The 15,642-nt window shown below is 44.7% G+C and overlaps 1 protein-coding gene across 4 annotated transcripts in view; it reads right to left on the reverse strand.

Moving 5' to 3' along the window:
• Nucleotides 1-15,642, reverse strand: part of vps13a (vacuolar protein sorting 13 homolog A) — a 329,586-nt gene that overhangs the window by 163,046 nt on the left and 150,898 nt on the right. For all 4 annotated transcript variants that reach the window (XM_055633035.1, XM_055633034.1, XM_055633037.1 and 1 more), the window contains exons 34-37: nt 13,676-13,823; nt 12,369-12,513; nt 10,425-10,549; nt 2,596-2,768 (exon numbers count right to left, since the gene is read on the reverse strand). In XM_055633035.1, coding sequence (XP_055489010.1) covers nt 2,596-2,768; nt 10,425-10,549; nt 12,369-12,513; nt 13,676-13,823 — 591 coding nt within the window. The remainder of the gene's footprint in view (nt 1-2,595; nt 2,769-10,424; nt 10,550-12,368; nt 12,514-13,675; nt 13,824-15,642) is intronic.

A 15,642-nucleotide genomic window follows, 5' to 3' on the forward strand; every position in this document is an offset into this window, starting at 1 on the left:
TCCTCCCCCCCCACCCCTCTCTCCCCCCCTCTCTCTCCCTCTTTTTCTCTCTCTCCCCCCCCTAAACCCCCCTCCCCTCCACACACCCCTTACCCACCATACCCCCTTCCATCCACCCTCCCTCCCATGCTCCCCCCCTCTCCCCCCCCCCCTCACCTCCCTCCCTCTCAGCACCCCTCTCCCCCCCACTCTCTCCCCCCCCCCCCTCTCTCCCCCCTCTCTCTCTCCCCCTCCTCCCCTCCCTCCCTCCCTCCCTCTCCTTCTCTCTCTCCCTCTTCTCGCTCTCTCCCCCCCTCTCACTATTCTCTCGGTCTCTCTCCCTCTCTTCTCTCGCTCTCCCTCTCTCTCCCTCTCTCTCCCCCTGCTCATTCTCTCCCCCTCTCTCTCCCCCTCTCTCTCTCTCCTCTCCTCCTCCCCCACCTTTCCCCCCTCACCCACCCTCCCTCTTCTCCTCCTCCTCTCCACCCTCCATCCCTCTTGCCTCTCTCTGTGTCTCTGCCTCTCTCTCTGCCCCTTCTCTCTCTGCCCTCACTCTCTAACCCCCCCATACCCCCCTCCCTCCCTAGATGTGACTGCAAGTTGGGGGCTATGCGTCAATGGATAGGGTGGTTATGGGGTAAAAGGAGCAAATTAATAATATTAATATAATATCAAGGGGGGTAATTAGCGTGAGTGCGGGGGGGGGGGGATGGTTAGTGTGTGTGACGCTGCATGCCGCCTCCCCCCCACAACCGCACGTTGGGGGAACAGACCCAACGGGTCTGCATTTGGTCTAGTATATTACTAAAAGTCTCATCTTGACCACTTCCTGTTGTTCTGTATATTGATTTTAGAAAAAACACTGCCACTTACGGCTGCGATTTTTGGCCATCTTACTCAGAGTCCCCCTCTGCTGCGCAGAACAAGAGGATTTTTTCCCATTGATGAAAAATAAAAGTTATTAATGTTTAAAAAATGTTGAGATTCTCTCTCCTGAAGTCTACGCCCCTTCCGGAGGGACTATAAAATCCAGAAGTGTTGAGTGCCTCAGTCAGTCTCTGCAAGATTGGGGGAGCGAGAGGGTCACGTCTCTCAGTCTGGGCTGTGAATAACACTGACCACATGTCTACTAAACTGTGAGTGGTTTTACTGACCTGTCAGTGCCCTTAACATGGTTTGAAAATATAGTTTGGAAATGCTAAAGCTGTGTTGCCTTTGGTTTGGAAATGCTAAAGCTGTGTTGCCTTTGGTTTGGAAATGCTAAAGCAGTGTCGCCTAATTAAAGTTGCCTTGAATAATTAAAGTTGCCTTGCCTAATTAAAGTTGCCTTGCCTAATTAAAGTTGCCTTGCCTAATTAAAGTTGCCTTGCCCAATTAAAGTTGCCTTGCCCAATTAAAGTTGCCTTGCCTAATTAAAGTTGCCTTGCCTTCTATATAACTAAAAGTCTAATCTTGACCACTTCCTGTTTGCGCTTTATATTGATTTTAGAAAAAACACTACCACGTACGGCCGTGATTTTTGGCCATCTTACTCGTCCCCCTCCGCTCATCAGGTGCCGAGGATTTTTCCCATCGATGAAAAATAAGTTATTAGTGTTTAAAAAATGTTGAGATTCTCTCTCCTGTCAATCACGCCATGAAGGCCACGCCCCTTCTGATGGGAGGAGGGAGGGACTATAAAACCCAGAAGTGTGGGCGTGGCTCAGTCTCTGCAAGATGGAGGAGGGAGAGGTCACAACTCGCTGTCTTTAGTGGCCTTGCTCCCTGCTTGAAATGGTATGAAACTGCATTTGAATTTGGTGGTCTTGCACCCTGCTTGGAGTGAAAGATTGCAACCTTCACGTGATCCACCCTGTTTCGACTAATGCAATCATCGACGTGCACAAACGGAAGATCAAATAGAACAAGTTGACCTACAACTTTACGCTGTGCACGCCACACAAAAGAAGAAGAAGAAGCACCCCGCTTGAAGTGGTAAGAAACTGCACTTGAATTTGGTGGCCTTGCACCCTGCTTGAAATGGAATTTCAAGGAATAGCCGTGAGTCAACTGCCAGCCCACCACCGTGAGTGAGCGAGCTGCCAGCACAACGTGCTTGAGTGACTGAGCCGCCAGTCCAAGAATCCATTCGGCCCACAATGTCCATACTAGCCCTCCGGAAACCAGTCCCTTCAGGCCACAACACACACACTAGCACTCAAGAAACCCCACCACCCAGCCACTGGCCACCAATATTGGAATTGGTGGAGAGGTGGAATATTGCATTGGGGGACCAGCCCTCCCGTGTGATGCTGGGACCCAATGGGTCACACTTAGTCTAGTTTTATTATATGCCTGTAGACGCAGGTGTTTTACTATTTTGATGCTTTGTGTTTCCAAGAATAACTAAATTGCTGATCATTCTTCTGAGGAATGCAATTCAACAAAATGGAATTTAAATTAAAAACCATCTTGCATTCTCCAGGTACCTACTCCTGTACTGAGCACCTAAACCTTCCATACCTAAAGCCAAAAACCAGTTAAACAATAAAGCCAGGAAGATCTTCATAATAAAAAACATTATATAAATTATTTGAGATGCAACATTTAAATACTTTCTATAGATAATAAAAGTACCTTGACGTGGCTTTCTCTATTGCTATTCTTTTGTCATCCAGCATACAATTATAAAGTTTCACATCAATCTTCATGGAGCCATCAGATAACATCTTGACAGAAGTGAAAAATGTGTGCAATTTGAACTCTGCTAGTTTGTCCTGCTCTGGTCTCTCCTTTTGCGTAATATCCATCTGGTTTAAAAGAAATAAGGTATTAAATTTTCTTTGTGTTTCAGCCAGTTTAGAGATTGGTTTTTAAATAGAAATGTTTAAATGTCATTGTCTTAAAAACTGCAGTCATGGAAAAGAATAGCAATTCTTTTATTCAAATTGATGTTTAGATGCAACAGTCATATCAAGTCATACATTTAGTTTTCACCTGTTTTAATTTTCTTGTCAATATGAACTGAGAACAGTTATAATACATTTCAAAGTTTTGTGAACTCACTATAGCAAATCTGTTTCACCTTGTGTTCAATTTTCAGGAGTGATTGGAGTGAGGGAGCGGCCTTGTGAGTATAGTGTGAGTCTTTGGCTCGAGAGTCTTCGGCGAGGAGGCTGAGGAGAGGAGGCTACGCAAAAAACCCGAGAGGATGGGACGCGGTGAACACATGAGAGGACAGATGAGGCAGTGTGATGCTTGCAGAATGTGGGAGTCCAGGGACACGAATGGACCCTCTGACCGCTACAACTGTGGCAAGTCCGTCCAGCTTCAAGGACCGTGTTGGGGGGGAGGGGGGGGGGGAGGGGGAGGGAAGAGGAGGGGGGGGGGGAGGGGAGAGAGAGAGAGAGCGTGTAGGCACAAACGACATCGGGAAGAAGAGGAAGGAGGTTCTCCAACATGAGCTCAGAGAGTTGGGAAGAAGACTGAAAGGCAGGACTTCTAGGGTGGTTATCTCTGGATTGCTTCCAGTACCTCGTGCTAGTGAGGACAGGAACAGGGAGATAGGGGATCTGAATGTGTGGCTGAGGGGCTGGTGCGGGTAGCAAGGATTTAGATTTATAGACCACTGGGCTCTCTTCTGGGGTAGGGGTGACCTGTACAAAAGGGACGGGTTACACCTTAACTGGAGGGGGACCAACATTCTGGCAGCAGGTTTGCTAGGGCTACACGTGTGGGTTTAAACTAAATAGTGGGGGGGGGGGGGGGGAGGGATTGACAAATTGGGAGTATAAAGATGGAGTTGAAGGGAAAGTGACTCAGGAAAAATTACAAAAGATTCTCGAATTAACGGGAAGGAAAGTTCGAGAAAGGATAAAAGAGTACGGTCAGGGCCAATTGCGAGCGGTGCGAGCGGGGACGTGAATACGGAGGTCAAAGTGTGGTATATGAAAGCGCGAAGTATAAGAAATAAGGTGGATGAGCTTGAGGCTCAGTTAGAAATTGGCACGTATGATGTTGTGGGAATTACAGAGAGATGGCTGCAAGAGGGCCAGGGCTGGGAACTGAATATTCAAGGGTATACCTCCTATCGAAAAGACAGACAGGTGGGTGGAGGTGGTGGGGTTGCTCTGTTGGTGAGGAATGAAATTCAGTCCCTTGCAAGGAGTGACATTGAAACAGGAGATGTGGAGTCAGTATGGATAGAACTAAGGAATTGTAAGGGTAAAAAGACCCTAATGGGACTAATCTACATGCCCCCAAACAGTAGCCTGGACATAGGGTGCAAGTTGAATCAGGAGTTAAAATTGGCATGTAGCAAAGGTAATGCTGTGGTTGTTATAACCATATAACAATTACAGCATGGAAACAGGCCATCTCGGCCCTACAAGTCCGTGCCGAACAACTTTTTTCCTTTAGTCCCACCTGCCTGCATTCATACCATAACCCTACATTCCCTTCTCATCAAAGAACCTGCCTCCACCATTTTCACTGGAAGCTCATTCCACACCGCTACCACTCTCTGAGTAAAGAAGTTCCCCCACATGTTACCCCTAAACTTCTGTCCCTTAATTCTGAAGTCATGAAATTATGGGAGATTTCAACATGCAGGTAGACTGGGAAAATCAGGTTGGTACTGGACCCCAAGAAAGGGACTTTGTAATGCCTTTGTGATGGATTCTTAGAGCAGCTTGTATTAGAGCCTACCAGGGAGAAGGCAATTCTGGATTTAGTGTTATGTAATGAACCGGATTTGATAAAGGAACAAGGTTAATGAGCCATTCGGAGGTAGTGACCATAATATAGTCAAGTTTAATCTACAATTGGAGAGGGAGAAGGGTAGATCGGAGGTATCAGTGTTGCAGTTGAATAAAGGGGACTATGGGGCTATGAGGGAGGAGCTGGCCAAAGTTGACTGGAAAGATACACTAGCAGGGATGACAGTGGAACAAAAATGGCAGGTGTTTCTAAGAATAATACAGAAGGTGCAGGCTCAGTTCATTCCTAGGAGGAAGAAAGATTCCAAGGGGAGAGTAAGGGGTGACCGTGGCTGACAAGGGACATCAGGGACAGTATAAAAATAAAAGAGAAGAAGTACAACATAGCAAAGATGAGCGGGAAGCAAGAGGATTGGGTAATGTTTAAAGAGCAACAGAAGATAACTAAAAAGACAATACGGGGAGAAAAGATGAGGTTCGAAGGTAAGCTAGCCAAGAATATAAAGGAGGATAGAAAAAGCTTCTTTAGGTATGTGAAGAAAAAACAATTAGTTAAGACCAAAGTTGGGCCCTTGAAGACTGAAAAGGCTGAATTTATTATGGGGAACAAGGAAATGGCAGATGAGTTGAACAGGTACTTTGGATCCGTCTTCACTATTGAGGACACAAACAATCTTCCTGATATAGTAGAGGCCAGAGGATCTGGGGTGACGGAGGAACTGAAGGAAATCCACATTAGGCAGGCAATGGAGTTGGGTAGACTGATGGGACTGAAGGGTGATGAATCCCCAGGGCCTGATGGTCTGCATACAAAGGGTACTTAAGGAAGTGGCTCTAGAAATCGTGGATGCATTGGTGATAATTTTCCAATGTTCTATAGACTCAGGATCAGTTCTTGTGGATTGGAGGGTAGCTAATGTTATCCCACTTTTTAAGAAAGGCGGGAGAGAGAAAACAGGGAATTATAGACCAGTTAGCCTGACATCGGTGGTAGGGAAGATGCTGGAGTCAATTATAAAATATGAAATAGCCACACATTTGGATAGCAGTGACAGGATCGGTCCGAGTCAGCATGGACTTACGAAGGGGAAATCATGCTCGACTAATGTTCTGGAATTTTTTGAAGATGTAACTAGGAAAATGGACAAGGGAGAGCCAGTGGATGTAGTGTACCTGGACTTTCAGAAAGCATTTGATAAGGTCCCAAATACGAGATTAGTGGGCAAAATTAGGGCACCTGGTATTGGGGGTAGAGTGCTGACATGGATAGAAAATTGGTTGGCAGACAGGAAACATAGAAAACAGGTGCAGGAGTAGGGATTTGGAGTACAAAGAGTAGGGATTAACGGGTCCCTTTCAGAATGACAGGCAGTGACTAGTGGGGTACCGCAAGGCTCGGTGCTGGGACTGCAGCTATTTACAATATACATCAATGATTTGGATGAAGGGATTCAAAGTAACATTAGCAAATTTGCAGATGACAATATCCTTATTCCCGACATCCAATCTTGTTTCTAACTTTCCCAGCTGAGACGACAGCAAGAACATTTCTACATATGCAACATATCAGTAAAGTCCTTTGTCACAGCTTCTCTTGGAGATTGTTCTTGTTCTTTTACTTTTATTTCCATATCAGCAATAAATCTTAGTCCTTCAGTTTCTTTATCAGATCCTTCTGGAGTTGTTTGAGGTGTTTTCTCCAACTCTTGAGCGAGCCGGAGTCCGGTTAAAGATCTTGTCAGGGGTCTTTTAGGTAGATGCCGTTTTGGCATTTAAAAGTGCCGGTATCCCCGTTAGTTTGCGGCGATTTCTGATGACGTCGGGCATCCCCGGTGAGTGCTTTTGAATCGGTCCCGTTTTCTTTTACAGGCTTTTTTGCGCTTTTAGCGCATTTTTCGGGAGCGGAGCTGAATGCAACGCCTCTTACTGCTCCATGGCGCCACCGAAAGTCAGGTAGTTAGAAAGTTATTCAAGAGTATTCTGAGGGATAGGATATACAGGCATTTAGATGAACAAGGGCTGATTAGGAATAGTCAGCATGGGTTTGAACGTGGTAGGTTGTGTCTCACAAATCTAATTGAGTTTTGTCGATGAGGGCAGAGCTGTAGATGTTGTATATAGGGACTTCAGCAAAGCATTTGACAAGGTTCCGCATGGTAGGCTGCTCTGGGAGGTTAGATCACCCAGTCCCCCCATTTCAGGGCACCATAATGTTTGGGACACATGGCTTTGCAGGTGTTTGTAGTTGCTTAGGTGTGTTTAAATGCCTCCTTAATGCAAGTATAAGAGAGCTCTCAGCACCTAGTCTTTCCTCCAGTTTTTCAATCACCTTTGGAAACTTTTATTGTTGTTTATCAGCATGAGGACCAAAGTTGTACCAATGGAAGTCAAAGAAGCCATATGAGACTGAGAGACAAGAATAAAACTGTTAGGCTTACCAAAATCATTATGGAACAGCATAAAGAAGAAAGAGAGCACTGGTGAGCTTGCCAAGGAAGACCTCCCCAGCTGATGACAGAAGAATATCTATAAATAAAGAACCCCCCCCCCACAAACACCTGTCCGACAGATCAGAAACACTCTTCAGGAATTAGGTGTGGTTTTGTCAATGATCACTATCCGTAGAAGACTTCATGAACAGAAATACAGAGGCTACACTGCAAGATGCAAACCACTGGTTAGCTGCAAAAATAGGATGGCCGGATTAGTTTGCCAAGAAGTACTTAAAAGAGCAACCACAATTCTGGAAAAAAGGCTTATAGCAAAGAAGACGAAGATTAACTTATATCAGAGTGATGGCAAGAGCAAAGTAAGGAGGCGAGAAGGAACTTCCCAAAATCCAAAGCATACCACCTCATCTGTGAAACACGGTGGTGGGGTGTTATGGCCTGGGGATGTATGGTTGCTGAAGGTACTGGCTCACCTATCTTCATTGATGATACAACTGCTGATGGTAGCATAATGAATTCTGAAGTGTATAGACACATCCTATTTGCTCAAGTTCAAACAAATTCCTTAAAACTCATTGGCCGGCGGTTCATTCAACAGCAAGACAATGATCCCAAACATACTGCTAAAGCAACAAAGGAGTTTTACAGCTAAAAAATGGTTAATTCTTGAGTGGCCAAGTCAATCACCCAATCTGAACACAATTGATGCATACCTTTTATATGCTGAAAAGAAAACTGAAAGGGACTAGCCCCCCCAAAACAAGCATAAGCTAAAGATGGCTGCAACACAGACCTGACAGAGCATCACCAGAGAAGATACCCAGCAACTGGTGATGTCCAGGAAATGCAGACTTCAAACAGTCATTGCATGCAAAGGATATGCAACAAAATATTAAACATGACTGCTTTCATTTACATGACATTGCTGTGTCCCAAACATTATGGTGCCCTGAAATGGGGGACTGTATAAACACTGCTGTAATTTCAACATGGTGAAACCAAAATGTATAAAAATGGCCTTTATTAAAATCTGACAATGTGCACTTTAACCACATGTGATTTTTTTCAATTACAATCTCAAATTGTGCAGTACAGAGGCAAATAAATAAATGATGTGTCTTTATCCCAAATTATGGAGGGCACTGTAGATATAAAATTGGCTTCAGAGGGTGATGGTGGAAAGTTCCTCCTCGGACTGGAAACCTGTGACTAGTGGTGTGCCTCAGGGCTCGGTACTGGGCCTGTTACTTTTTGCCATCAATGATTTAGATGAGAACATACACGGCAACATTAGCAAATTCACAGATGATACAAAAGTGCGTGGTTTTGCAGATAGAGAAGATGGTTGTAAAAAATTGAAGCAGGATCTTGATCGATTGGCCAGGTGTGCTGAGGAATGCTTGATTGAATTTTATACAAAGAAATGTGAGTTGTTGCATTTTGGGAATTCTAACATGGGCAGGACCTACACAGTGAATGGTATGGTTCTGGGGAGTGTTGTAGACCAGAGAGATCTTGGAGTGCAGGTGCATGGTTCCTTGAAGTTGGAGTCGCAAGTAGAAAGGGTGGTCAAAAAGGCGATTGGCACATTGACCATCAGTATTGAGTATAGAATTGGGAGTACATGTTGCAGTTGTAAAATACGTTGGTGAGGCCGCATTTAGAGTATTGTGTTTAGTTCTGGGCACCATGTTATAGAAAAGATGTTGTCAAGCTGGAAAGGGTACAGATAAGTCTTACAAGAATGTTGCCAGGGCTGGAGGGTCTGAGCTGTAAGGAGTGGTTGAGTAGGCTGGGACTCTATTCCTTGCGGCGCAGGAGGATGAGGCGCAATTTTACTGAGTTGTATAAAAGCATGAGAGGAATGGATCGTGTAGATGCATAGTCTCTTGCCCAGATAGGGCGAATCTAGGACCAGAGGACATAGGTTTAAGGTGAAAGGGAAAAGATTTAATAGGAATCCAAGTGGTAACCTTTTCTCACAAAGGGTGGTGGGTGTGTGGAACAAGCTGCCAGAGGTTGTAATTGAGGCAGGGACTTTCTCAACATTTAGGAAACAGTTAGACAGGTACATGGATAGGACAGGTTTGGAGGGATATGGACCAAACACAGACAGGTGGGACTAGTATAGCAGGGACATGTCGGTCGGTGTAGGCAAATTGGGCCGAAGGGCTTGCTTCCACACAAGGCACCTGTGTTTTGTGAATCATTTTTATATTCATCTCCTGCATTGCATGTAAAAAAAAACATGATGGACATCTAGACCTGGATTTTACTGTGTTTTATATATGCTCATTTTTCGGGAGCAAGGCATCACTGACAAGACCATTGTCCATCACTAATTACCCTTGAAGTAATGATCTGCTGCATTGAACAGCTGCAATCCTCTTGCTCAGGCAGCCATCCACGATGTCCACTCTCGGCAATCCCATTTCATCAAACTGAGAAGCCACTCTAAATGAGCGGGTAGTGCTAAAGTTGAATGAATCCACTGACATCAGTATTGAGGGGTATGGAGCCAAGCAAAAATGATCTGATGTCATCTTATGAAATAACAACATATCCAGAAACATTTTCCTGTCTAGCAGCAGCTAAGACAGGGACAAGGCCTTTGCGACATGTTTCTCGCAATAACTCAAAAATGAATCAATTCTTATTGAAAATGTGCACCTGTATTGAAGGTCAAGACCATTTGTAAACCAGGAAAAATGATTCTAAAGTGGGCTCCCCTTTACATCTGCAGGCCAGGCAAACATTTGCCGAACACATGCTCTGTCTGCCAAGGCATGCTAGATCTGCCAGTTACTAACCATTTGAATTCCCATTTCCTATCAATCTTTTGGTCTTTGGCCTCTTGCATTGCCAGAGTAAGGTCACATGCAAATTGGAAAAACAGCATTTCACGTTTCAGTCACCCAAATCCTTTTCCCTCCTTCGTACTGCCTGTGCCCAAGTCCCTCTTCCTCCACTCCCATGTTGTCCCCTTCCACCACTATTCCTCCCCAGCAGCTTCATATTTCACTCTCCTTATCTGTCACTCGTCTTTTCACTAACTCGCCCCTCACATTATCCACACTGATCTCGCTACAATATCACTGATCTTTTCAGGGACTGTCTTTGATTTACAAACTATTTTTCAATAATGAATTGGGTGCAACGTACACTGAACCAAATACTCTCAATGCATTTGTTTTAAGTGTTTTCTGTGAGTGCAATCATTTGATAAATTCAGGAATACCCGTGTTGAGACAAAATTGTGGCAGATATTAGAACATTGCAAAAACAAAAACTGCAGTACCGGGCTTAAGGGTCGACTGTAGAGTATTAAAGAAAGCTCATCCAAACTGAAGTCCAACTTCAGTGTCGTCTTAAGTTTTACAGGTTTGTGTGTTTCGACAACGGCAGCAATTACCACAGTTCTTCCTGAAAGAAAATTTATTGTTGCATTAGAATTTTGTTTAGACTTTCCATGACTCGAATTAGCTAGTAACAACAATGCAAAGTGGGCATGTGCTTATTACATTTTTATTGAAATCAAAATAATTTACCAATCACTGTAACAAAAGAACCTTACCATATCTGTCCAAGTCTATTATGCACATCCCGCCTATCATAGAAGTAATTGTGTGGTAATTGGACTGAAACTGCTTGGTCAGAGATATTGGTAGTTCTGGGGTGCAACTATCTAGTATGAGAGCAAGAGTGTTATCCGATCCATTGTCTTTTATGTATCTTGGGCTCTTAGCAGTTTCTTCATTTCATCCAAAGAATGACTTTCATGACGGTGGGAAAAACCAGAGGAAGTAAAGATACATTATCGCCCTAGCAATTCGGGCTAAATATAGCACAATCATCAGCCTGGTCTCTGCACTCATCTGCTGGTCCCTGCCACCACTGACAACAGTAATTGCAGCAACCCTCTCTCCACTCTATCCAGTCCACACTGTTTCACTAATTTGAATTTGAGTAATCCAACATTTTCATTATTTTCCTGTTGGTTAAAATATATCTGTTTCTTTGCATTGAACAAAGTGGTCGAACTGAGATTGATCCATCCAGAAAACGTAATTGAAGCAAATGGTCATGTGTAGATTATTTTGATAATAGAATCATAAAAAATAGGTGTTGGTGGAGGCCATTCGGCTCTTCGAGCCCTGTGATCATGGCTGATCGTCCCCAATCAATAACCCGTGCCTGCCTTCTCCTCATATCCCTTGATTCCACTAGCTCCTAGAGCTCTATCTAACTCTCTTAAATCCATCCAGTGATTTGGCCTCCACTGCCCTCTGTGGCAGGGAATTCCACAACTCTCTGGATGAAAAAGTTTTTTTCTCACCTCAGTCTTAAATGGCCTTCCCTTTATTCTATGACTGTGGCCCCTGGTTCTGGACTCGCCCAACAATCTAACAACTAAGATGGAAGAACTAAGGAGGGCCCCGTGTGGGGGACCGCAGTCGGGGGGGGGGGGGGGGGGAAGAGAGGTGGGAACAAAGGTGGACCTGACGCGGGACATTTTGTAACTTTGCCAGTGCCCTATATGTGGCAACTATTTGCTTATCTTGGTCATGCAAGCAAAGAATTTCACTGTGACTTGTCACATGTGACAATAAAGTATTCATTCATTCAAGATAACTATTCTTTAAGTGTGGCCAAGAGTATACACACAAGGTAACAGAAAATAATGCAAAAATATAGGACATCTATTACCAAGAGTGCAAGAGGTGGTGGTCACAAGTAACAGTTTGCAGATTTATTCAACCGCAAATTATTTAAAAATAAATAAATAAAAGGTTTATTCTTTGAATCTGTTATGGTTTGGAAGCTCAAGGGATTATTGGGTTTCAGATTTTAAGAATCTATTTTCCAATAGTAATTTATTTGTAATTTAACAGATTGAAATCATATAGTTTTATCTCAAGAAGGTTATTTAACTTGGAGGTCTCCGAGTCTATTAGTTCAGATCCAAATGGCATGAAATCCCACAGTGGGGGATGGGGGTAGAGGGAGGAGAGAAATTCAAGGAAAAAAACAATGAAAATCTCATGGAAAAAAATCAAGACTGGAAGATATCTGTTGTGATTCATCAAAAAGATTTAAAGAATATCCGAGTATTGATGCTAGTTTATGAATTGTGCCTTGTGTTTGGTCAACATCTGTGGAAAATGACAACAATTCTCTGTTAAGGTTCCAAGCAAAGAATAAGTCAATTATTTCAAAACCAACACAACAATAAAGAACAAACCTGCAGCAGATTGTGAGGGACTTGGTTTCTCATCTGAATTGTTCTTTATATCACCTTGAACAGCCACAGCGTCAACTGAATTATCACCTAAATTTTCGTTGAGAGTTTTCAAGGCAATGATTAGATCTTCCTGGCTGAGCCCAATCTGTGAAAATATAAATTAATTATGCTTATAGTTTAATATTTTACAATACACATTATTTATAAAAGGTGAATAAAATAAAAGTATTGATATATATAAATAAACAATGCCCTATGCAAATTGTGCAGTTTGGAGCTTATTTGGAGGATGTGAATAATTGGTTGTAGGGACAAAGCTGCTCCAGAACCTGGAAGTTAAGAGTTTTCAGGCTCCAAAACCTTTTTCCTGATGGCAGGATTGAGTGTGTGGCTAGGGTGGTGTGAGTTTCTCAAGTTGTCTGCCTTTGAGACAGTGACTCCTGTAGATCCCTTTGATAGTGGGGAGATCAGTACTGGTGATGGATTGGGCAGTATTCACCACGTTTTGCAATCATCTTTGTTCCTGGGCAAGCGAGGGTCCGAACCCGGTCGTGATTCAACCTTTCAATATGCTCTCTACAGCACACCTGTTGAAGTTCAAGAGTGTATTCATTGAGATACCAAAACTCCTCAATCTTCTAAGGAAGTAGAGACGCTGATGGGCTTTCTTTATGATCTCCCATCTTCTTTATAAACGCATCAGGAAGGCTGGCCTTATCCTGGGAGCGGAGTTGGATTCATGGGAGATGATCTTGGAGGGGAGGATGCTCCTCAAACTGCAGAACATCTCGGACAATGCAGCTCACCCCCTCCATGACACACTGGTCAACCTGAGTAATACCTTCAGCAACGGACTGGTTCCACTAAGATCCCGTACAGAATGCCACATGAGATCCTTCTTCCCTGTGGCTATCAAACTGTCCAACTCCTCCCCGTTTGTCATGGGGTAGACTGACTTCCCCTCCACCCCCCCACCACCCCACCCCAATCTTTGCACATCCCCAATCCTTTCCACTTGTCACTTTAATTTCATGTATCTTGTGTTTTATGGCAGATCAATTTCCCTCCTAAGATAAAGAAAGTTCTATCATATCGTATCGTATTGCATCTATGTGCTCGGTCCAGGACAAAGATATGGATGCCCGGGAATTAGAAGCTTTTGACTCTCTCCCCCACCATCGCATCGATGAAGGCAGGTTTGTGGATCTTCAATGTTCCTCTTCCAAATAACTCCAGATTTTGAGATATTGTTGGCAACCATTTTCATTCTAAACTCAAAATAAAAGTTTGAAGATAAATGTACTTACATGTAAAGGTTTTAGACTTCCACGAATTTTAATATCTGGAATTTCATGGTACCAAGTTGCAGCCAGGTTACGTTCAACAACAACTTCCAGATTTACCGGCTGGAGCAATAAAATTTCCGAGTGAAAAATCTCATCCACACATATTGTCCTGATTAAATTAGAAATGTTCAGAAAGAGAAATTAAACCTATTTGTTCTTAAAATTATTAAAGAGAATAAATATGAAATACAGGTGCACAACCTTTTATCCGAAAGCCTTGGGACCAGACACTTGTCGGATTTCGGACATTTTCGGATTTCAGAATGGAAGATTTTTAGCGTAGATTAGGTAGGTAGCGCGGGCGGCTTGAAAAGTCTGGAGCAGCTGCCTCCTCCCCGGAGACCGGGAGAATCATTGCATAAATGTTAGTCAGTTAGTTTGGAGGGATTTTATGTGGTGGTGGTGGTGTAGGGGTGAAGGGGGAAACTTTAATTCTTAGTCCCCTACCTACCTGGTCGGCGACTCCCAACCTCGCGGAGCTGGGGGCTCCGTCCGGCCGCGGGCGGCGCCGGTTGTAGCTCCGACCCCGGCAACTCTACCCCTGGCTGCGAGGCGCTCCAAATCCAGCGCGGCCCGCGGCCGGACGCCCCAGCGCACCAGCGGGGTGCGGGCAATGCCTTACCGGGTCGCCGTGCGGCAAGCTCCGGAGCGCTGTGGCCGCCTTCTTCCAACATTCGCGGAGCGTCGCTGGATTTGGAGCCGCGGAACTGGGGGCTCCGTCCGGCCGCGGGCAGCGCCGGTTGGAGCTCCAACCCCGGCAACTCTACCCCTGGCTGCGCGGCTCCAAATCCAGCGACGCTCCGCGATGTTGTGTGTCGGCGGCCACAGCGCTCCGGAGCTTGCCGCACGGCGACCCGGTAAGGCATTCCCTGCGCCGGTTTCCCAACACTGCCACCCTGCCGACTCCCGACATTTCCGGAGCTGGGGCGTCCGGCCGCGGGCCGCGCTGGATTTGGAGCGCCTCGCAGCCAGGGGTAGAGTTGCCGGGGTCGGAGCTACAACTGGCGCCGCCCGCTGCCCCACCGGCCACAGCGCTGCGGAGCTTACTGCACGGCGACCCGGTAAGGCATTGACTGCTCCCCGCCTCTCCGACCAGGTAGGGGACTAAGAATTAAAGTTTACCCCTTCACCCCCCTTCACATAAAAGCCCTCCGAACTAACTGACTAACATTTAAGCAATGATTTACAGATGTTTAAGCGTCTCCCGGTCTCCAGGGAGGAGGCAGCCGCTACAGTAGTACAGACCTGGGTTGACCGTGGGTCGTTTTGGGTCAGGTTTGGCGCCAAACGCGAGCTTTGGTGCGCAGACGACATCTGGAAAAAATGGCCGGTTTTCGGAGCTTTTCGGTTTCTGGAACACCGGATAAAAGGTTGTGCACCTGTAGTTCAATTTCAATGGGTCATACAAATCAATTTAGCTACTTGCAACATTTATAAAAACCACTCAATATACTTCATCCACAATGTTCAACATTAATTTGATTGAGTTTTGTAACTAAGAAAAATTGTCAAGTCGGCCAACTATCAACAAGACTTGGTTTGGTGAATCAAAATACTGATTCTCATAAAAGCACGACTACAACAAATATATAATTATAAAAAAGGGGAGAAAGCATATCGGAAATTGTCCCATGCCTCAGATGAATTATCTTAATTGGCCATTAATTCAATCAAGGTAAGTCGCAACAATATTCCCACTTTCAAGAGAACGTTGTTTAAATTGCAGTGAGTCTATTAAGGGGCAAAATCAAAAGCAACTTTCTTCAGAAAGATTGGGGTGGGTAGTAGTGGAATGGGAACATTGCTGAATGGGTGTTAGACATGTAAAATTATTTTCTCCCAAGAAGCTGTGGTTGCTACACATATCAGAGTCAGCCATTCTGGATTTAATTTCCACTCCAGTTATAGGAGCACAAAACCAGGCTAAC

Source organism: Leucoraja erinacea, chromosome 3, assembly GCF_028641065.1.
Source record: "Leucoraja erinacea ecotype New England chromosome 3, Leri_hhj_1, whole genome shotgun sequence".
NCBI classification, from domain to species: Eukaryota; Metazoa; Chordata; class Chondrichthyes; order Rajiformes; family Rajidae; genus Leucoraja; species Leucoraja erinaceus.